The 7,578-nt window shown below is 43.1% G+C and overlaps 1 protein-coding gene across 1 annotated transcript in view; it reads left to right on the top strand.

The window, feature by feature from the left end:
* The window catches only part of npc1 (Niemann-Pick disease, type C1), a 46,297-nt gene that overhangs the window by 32,220 nt on the left and 6,499 nt on the right, over positions 1-7,578 (top strand). Inside the window, exons 12-23 of the mRNA XM_019878836.1 lie at positions 23-170; positions 626-728; positions 1,407-1,596; positions 2,686-2,868; positions 2,953-3,067; positions 3,174-3,301; positions 3,375-3,509; positions 3,626-3,715; positions 4,907-5,097; positions 5,190-5,305; positions 6,028-6,157; positions 6,236-6,421. Coding sequence (XP_019734395.1) covers positions 23-170; positions 626-728; positions 1,407-1,596; positions 2,686-2,868; positions 2,953-3,067; positions 3,174-3,301; positions 3,375-3,509; positions 3,626-3,715; positions 4,907-5,097; positions 5,190-5,305; positions 6,028-6,157; positions 6,236-6,421 — 1,715 coding nt within the window. The remainder of the gene's footprint in view (positions 1-22; positions 171-625; positions 729-1,406; positions 1,597-2,685; positions 2,869-2,952; positions 3,068-3,173; positions 3,302-3,374; positions 3,510-3,625; positions 3,716-4,906; positions 5,098-5,189; positions 5,306-6,027; positions 6,158-6,235; positions 6,422-7,578) is intronic.

Genomic DNA, 7,578 nt, shown 5'->3' with positions numbered 1-7,578 from the left:
AAAAAAAAAAAAAAAAAAAAAAAAAGAGGGAGAGAGAGAATTGGTATGGAACACGTTTCTGTCTTACAGTGCACCGGCATCCCTCAATGACACCACTCTCCTCCACGATCCTTGTCTCGGCACTTTTGGAGGTCCCGTCTTCCCTTGGCTGGCGCTTGGAGGCTACGACTGTAAGCAGTACACACACTAAAGGAAGTACAGGGACAACCTTTTCTGCGGCATCTATCAAGTTGCATAATCAGAACTTAAACAGGCATGAGATATTTCGGAAATGTTCTTATTTCGGCCACTTCTGTCTTGGAAATCAAGGCCTGAATGTCGCTGGTTTTCTTTAATTTTAATGAAAAGAAAGGGGACGTTAGGATGTTTGGTTCCATGCTGACTTGGGACCCTTGGCGCCTTATCTAAAGCCAACAGTCTTTGTACTTCAAACACATTTTTTATTCCATGGCTTTTGATTTAGCATGGCACTTGGCGTTGATCTAGTGTAGTGGCATACTGTTTTTAATGTTATTCATCTCTTTTAACTTGTCTTTTGTTTTAATGTCAAATTCTTGTTCTATGTACACAGCACATGCGGTGATGTTGAGTTGTTTGCTTTTTATGTTTGTTTCCTTCATATCAGCCACCAACTACAACAACGCGAGCGCTCTTGTCATCACCTTTCCGATCCACAACTCCCGCAACGACACTGACAGGCTGGGCCAAGCCCAAGCGTGGGAAAAAGAGTAAGACTTTGTTTTGTTTAAAGCAGGGGTGCCAAACTCATTTTTGTCACGGGCCACATTGTAGTTACGGTTTCCCTTGGAGGGGCGTTGACTGTGAATTTTGTGAAACCATAAACATGTTTAACCACCTCCACATATTACACACACAGTGAACAACAAATAGATACATAACCAGTTTTGACAATAGAAGTCAAGAATAATGGATTGTTCAAACGTTGTAATGATTACATTATATATGACAATTTGAAATTTTGATTCAGACAGAAAGCACCATGAAAGTTGTCATCTTCTTTGAGTTGCTTTCATGGGCCAAATAAAATGATGTGGCGGGCTAGATCTGGCCCCCGGGCCTTGACTTTGATGCCTGTGGTTTAAAAGATACTATTCCGTATTGTGATGTCACAGCACAGCTAATTAGTGTAACACCCCCACACGGAATTTCTTTGCACATGACCTGCTGCTAGGCTGAGGGAAGATCCTCCATTTTCACGTGATAGCCAGACCAAACACGCAAACACCGTTCTGTCAAAGACAAAAGTTAAGCAGGGATGCAGTGTTCGGAGCATAGATTAGCATTAGCTAATGGTGTTAGCTTCTTATAAAATAGATAGGTATCCAAGTTTTCTTGCCATTGATCTCCTTCATTAAAGCACCTGTGTGCGTGTGCGTGTACTCCAGATTCATCCGCTTCATGAAGGACTTCCACAACCCCAATCTGACCATCGCCTTCAGCTCCGAGAGGAGCGTCGAGGACGAAATCAACCGGGAGAGCAACAGTGACATCAGCACCGTTGTCCTGAGCTACGCCATCATGTTTGTCTATATCTCGCTAGCGCTAGGACACATCAACAGCTGCAGAAGACTGCTGGTAAGCGGCTGCTATCACGAGTTCATGTCACGGTACACGGCGCAGATTCAATAGAACCTGCTCAACCTGCCGCCACAGGACTTGATGGCTCACAAAAAGGAGCGGTAGAAGAGGGAAAAGGGCAATTTAAGTAGAAGGAGAATAATATATACCTAACACAGCTGTCAGCAACCCAAAAATGTTGAAAGAGACATATTGGACCGAAAAAAAACAAAAAACAAATATGTCTGGAGCCGCAAAAAATTAAAAGCCTTATAATGAAGGCACCACACGCTGTATGTATCTATATTATCGATATTAGTCTACTATCAACATGACTAAGTTGGCTACAAGTACACAACGAGCATTCATGATTAGAAGTTTTTTCCCCCCCTGCAGTTCATCCTGTAGAGCAGTGGTGCCTAAACGTTTTTGACAGAACATCTACTCTTTGATCAACCAACCTCACGCGATCGACCCGTTACTGCACATGCGCGCATACGCACACACTTACCTACACATGCCGTAATGACCAATAGCCATAACGGCTGCTAAGACGAATGAGGCACGGGACGCACTTTTGCAGTGTTCTATCGTAGCTCATGTGTAACGTTTAAACATGCTTTTCTTGGCTACCCAGATTCCCATTCTTTGCAAGTACCCTCGGTGAATTGTACATGAAAGGCGTTTTTTTTTTTTTTTTTTAAACACAACAGCCCCCTTACTGACATCCCGCCCTGCTATTAGAAACGTGTGTCGCAGACTGTGACACAAATCCTCGTTGACGAAATGTTGAAATTTAATATTTATTCGACACATTTTAACAGCATCGGAAAATGTTAATGTTTGTCATGTTTGTCCTCTTACAGAAACCATATCAAAACAAAAAGTATATATTTCCCTCCCCCATCTTTTTCCATTTTCAAACATTTTTGAAAAAGCTCCAGGGAGCCACTGGGGGGCGCTAAAGAGCCGGATGCGGCTCTAGAGCTGCAGGTTGCCGACCCCCAACCTAACAGTATGAGTTGTCATAGCAGTTCAGTGTGGTACATTTATGTCACCGGTTTTCATTGTCATTAACAATGAGCTTTTTTGCATGCACACATACAGGTGGATTCCAAGATTTCTCTGGCCATAGCGGGCATTCTGATTGTGCTGAGCTCAGTGGCATCCTCGCTGGGCATCTTCAGCTACGTTGGCATCCCCCTCACCCTCATCGTCATTGAGGTCATCCCCTTCCTGGTGCTGGCTGTCGGTGTGGACAACATATTCATCATTGTGCAAACGTACCAGGTAGATGCATACTGTTGAGTTCATCACCGAGTCCCTACAAAACATGGCTTAATTCACCTTTTTTGGTTGTTGTTTTGGTGTCAGCGAGATGAGCGGTTGCCCCAGGAGGAACTTCACCAACAGATAGGTCGCATCCTCGGCGACGTTGCACCCAGCATATTCCTGTCCTCATTTTCAGAGACTGTGGCCTTCTTTCTGGGTATACACATATGATCAGGAATGAAATTTGTAGGCCACAATACTGTATGTTCTCAACGGCGCCATGTATTTTCTAATTCCATGCTGATGATGGTCTTGTTCTGCAGGAGCACTGTCCAACATGCCTGCAGTTAGGACTTTTTCCCTCTTTGCTGGCCTGGCTGTTTTCATTGATTTCCTGTTGCAAATCAGCTGCTTTGTCAGCCTTCTGGGCTTGGATCTGAAGAGGCAGGAGGTGAGCCTAAACGTTGGCAACACATTTAGATGATGATACTATCTGAAATTCCTAAATCTTGCTGTCACAATAGGCAAATCGTCTGGACATTATCTGCTGCGCCAAGTTGCCTGAAGGTCAGGAAACAAGGACAGACAGCATCCTTTTCCGTTTTTTCAAGAAGGTCTTTGCGCCATTGATCCTCAAAGAATGGGTGCGGCCCATCATTGTAAGTGCATGCAGCAGCGGCACGTGTTTGCAACAGCTGCCTTGCTTTTGTACTGTTTAATTTTAAACACAGGTTGTCAGGTGATGATAACTGGAAAAAAAATCATCCCTCTACAGGTGGCTGTGTTTGTGGGAGTGTTGTCCTTCAGTATTGCTGTGGTAAACAAAGTTGAGATCGGACTGAATCAGCAGCTCTCCATGCCTGATGTAAGTCACGTGAATGTGATGCACAGTGTCAATCTCGGTTACAGCTGCCACCGTGCAAGATGAACAACTCTATAAAGTCGGTGCCAACTATCGTTCACAGCAAGCCGTTTCATTTAGTCATTTATTTATTTATTCCTGCTGGGAGGGGTGGGGGGGGTCCTTGAAATACACATAATGATAAAAGAATAACGTTCAAATATGATGAGAATAAAGAGACAATTTTAAAGGAATAATGTTGTCATGTTACGAGGATAAACAAATTAAAGATAATGCAATTGGAGTTATATTGAGAAGTTGGAATATAATCTGAAGATGTAAATTTATTGAGGAAAAAAAGTGTTACATTTCTGAGAGTAGCTATATTTCCATACACTCATACAGAAAATTATCATTTCAATGAGTGCCTCTCCATTGGCATCAATACATTAGGGCAGTGGTTCTTAACCTTGTTGGAGGTACCGAACCCAACCAGTTCATATGCACATTCACTGAACCCTTAGTGAAAAATAAAACTATGATTAAAGAAGTGTTCCTTCAGTTTTGCCGGTTCAAGACGAGTGTTGCTCAACTTGGCATGACAAATCATGCAGATAGGACGCTGCGAATCCATATTGTACATATTCGTCTGACCACCAAACTTTTTTTTTTTTAATCACACGCCGTACTATCATGACAGTTACACGTTGACCACTGAGCAAACTAAATTTCCCCCAGCACTGATTGGACAAGCAATGTAATGTGATCATCTGCCGCCAATGATGGCCAAGCAGGTGTGTCATAACTGATTGACATGTTGAGTCGGGTGTGTCTAAACCACCATGGCAGAGGCTCCGTCGAACCCCTCAGACTGATTCACCGAACCCCTAGGGTTCGATCGAACCCAGGTTAAGAACCACTGCATTATGGCATATCTTTTAACGATCAATGCATCCAAGAAAAGCGGTCAGTTCAGTCCATGTTGTGCATTCACATTAAACTGCTGATTGCTGTAGTTCTACTTTATTCTCCTATTTTTATGACGTGGACTTTTCTTTTTTAAAATCTGTCCTTGTATTCGTTGCCTTTGATGCTTTTTTTTTGCTGTAGTTCTACTTTATTCTCCTATTTTTATGACATGTGGACTTTTCTTTTTTTTTTTTAATCTGTCCTTGTATTCGTTGCCATTGACGCTTTTTTTGGGCCCTCAAATAGGATTCATACGTGTTGGAGTACTTCAAAAACCTGAGTCAGTATCTCCACACGGGAGCTCCGGTCTACTTTGTCGTGGAGGATGGCCTCAACTACAGCAGCCTTGAGGGCCAGAATGCCGTGTGCGGCGGCGTAGGCTGCAACAATAATTCCCTGGTGCAGCAGGTCTATTCCGCGTCACTCATCAGCAACTAGTATGTCTCACATCTTCAAATAAAACCGTTAAAGTGACAGCATGAGATTCTCGTATATATGTATTTAATTTTTAATTTTTTTTTACTTTCAGCTCCACCATCGCCGTCACACCTTCCTCCTGGCTGGACGACTATTTCGATTGGGTCAAGCCACGGTCCACTTGCTGCCGTTACAACAATGCCACAGGAGCCTTCTGTAACGCTTCAGGTAAATCTTTATCCAATGTCAACAACTCTCCAGGTGAATTCTTGCCCACATTCTATTACCCTTGCACACAATGGACTAGCAAACACAGTGGCACAAGCGCATTGTTAACGCTGCAGTGCTTTTACACAAGGTGGAAAAATTTGTTTACTTCCACCTGACCAGCAGGGTTTGAACCAACTGTTCGATGCGTCAACTTGACCACTGCGCAATAAAGATAATTTGAAGTTGATTGATCGCCTATCAGATGTTATGGCAATGACAACTTGGGGAAATGAATATGTGGTCGCAAACTATACAAGCAATGCCTCAGGTGTGTTGAAAAGAAATATTGTCCAAGAAATGAAACTGGTGGCATGGTCGCTTGCAAAAAGTATGTCTATCCTGAAAATAAAACAACTGCGCAGGGGCTTTGAACAGCCATCATAAAAGTCACCTGTTAACGCAAACGGATGACCAGTCTAAATCCTCGTCAGCTGTCGGAGAATTCACCAAATGTCTCGCGTAACAGTGAAAAGACTGCTTCGATGACAAAACAAAGACAAGCGATGGTTGATTGGCATTTGAGCAGGTCGAGGTCTGGTAAACTGGCTTTGACTTAAATTACCCGTGAGCACAATGAGTACAGACACTATTGCATAATTACTTGAACCAAATGCCTTAACAACCAAAATATCACATACAGTTCCTAATACGCTTTTACCAAATGGCCTATGGTTTTCTAGTGGTGGACCCATCGTGTGTACACTGTCGACCTTCGACCCAAAGTGGGAAGCAGAGGCCCCTGGGTGATGACTTCATGCGCTTTCTTCCCATGTTCCTGTCAGACAATCCCAATGTCAAGTGTGGAAAAGGGTAATTCCTTATGCTACGTTGTGTGCATGCGTCTTAAAAGTATTCCATCTCTGCCCTCACTCTTTGTTTTCTTTGCAGCGGCCATGCAGCCTATGCCACCGCAGTGGACGTTTTTCCCAACAACACCCAGGTGGGCGCCAGCTATTTCATGACCTTTCACACCATCCTGAAGGAGTCGTCGGACTATATTGACGCTTTGAAAATGGCCCGCATCTTAGCTGACAACATCAGTCAGACCATGGACCACAAAGTCTTTGCCTACAGGTGGGTCCTACTCCTACTGTCATACTCTAGTCTTGGTGTAATATGAAACCTGCAAGTTACTGGCATTTCTCAAATAGTGCACCATAGCAGATGTTCATTTGAAATGGATTTTGCATTTATGAGGATGTCACACAAAACTTTTATGTCTACAAAGAAGGTAATCGCTGAAAAATGTCACATTTTTGGCAAGGGCTGTCTACGTCGTACATGTGAAAAGCGTCACCGCTATTCTCCTACATCACGGTTATTGAGGAGAGTGGCTAGACAAAGGCCTCTTCTTACAAGAGATCCAGAAGAATTTGGGGTATTTCTCTATTTGCCATACATCTGGGATATGGCGAAAGGTGGCACTACAGAAACGTCATCCAATTAAACTGATCGGTGAGGGGAGCCAGAGCCAGCAACTTCAAAGGGGGTGCAGGAATTTCTGTCAAGTGCTGCCTGTACCATACATGAGACAGCAGTCTGCTGTATTCTTCATCCTCTTGGTCTCTGGGCATGGGTTGGTATGAAAGAAGGCTCATCCAAGAAAACTACCGTATTTTCTGCACTATAAGGCGCACCTAAAAGCATTCAAATTACCCCATTGACTTGTTTCCCTGTTAGTGTTCCTATGCCATCTAGTGGTGATTATTAACAGGAAACACTTGTGACATAAAAGGGTTCTGCCCGACACTAATTGACATGTGCATTCGCCAATCCAAAAAAAAGGATTGAGAGAAATAAATTTCATCCATGCTACATGTCAATGTATGCATATTTGACAATAAAGTTGAACCTTGAACCTTGAACCAACACACACTCAGACAACTACTTTGTGAGCTCTGCGCAGCCATTATGAAATGACACCAAAAGCAAACTACTGACTAAACGAAGGAAGGAGACATGTGAGCCCACGATGTTTGTGTGGCTTTTTGTTGAATCAACTGTCTTAATAATGTTGTTTCTTTCATTTATGGTTTTGTAATGCCATTTGTATTTTTGTGTTTCATGTCGGTGTTCGTGACCAGTTTTACATGCATATAAATACAGCTGTATTGTATTCCCTTTAGCAAAGCTCCATCTAGTGCAGGGGTTCCCAACCTTTTTTGCCCCACGGACCGGTTTATGTCAGACAATATTTTCAGGGACCGGCATTTAAGGTGTGGCGTAAATAA

Source organism: Hippocampus comes, unplaced genomic scaffold (genome assembly GCF_001891065.2).
Source record: "Hippocampus comes isolate QL1 unplaced genomic scaffold, H_comes_QL1_v1.1 scaffold85, whole genome shotgun sequence".
Classification (NCBI taxonomy): Eukaryota; Metazoa; Chordata; class Actinopteri; order Syngnathiformes; family Syngnathidae; genus Hippocampus; species Hippocampus comes.
The sequence above is the reverse complement of the archived record's forward strand: the minus strand, read 5'-3'. Positions and strand labels throughout refer to the sequence as shown.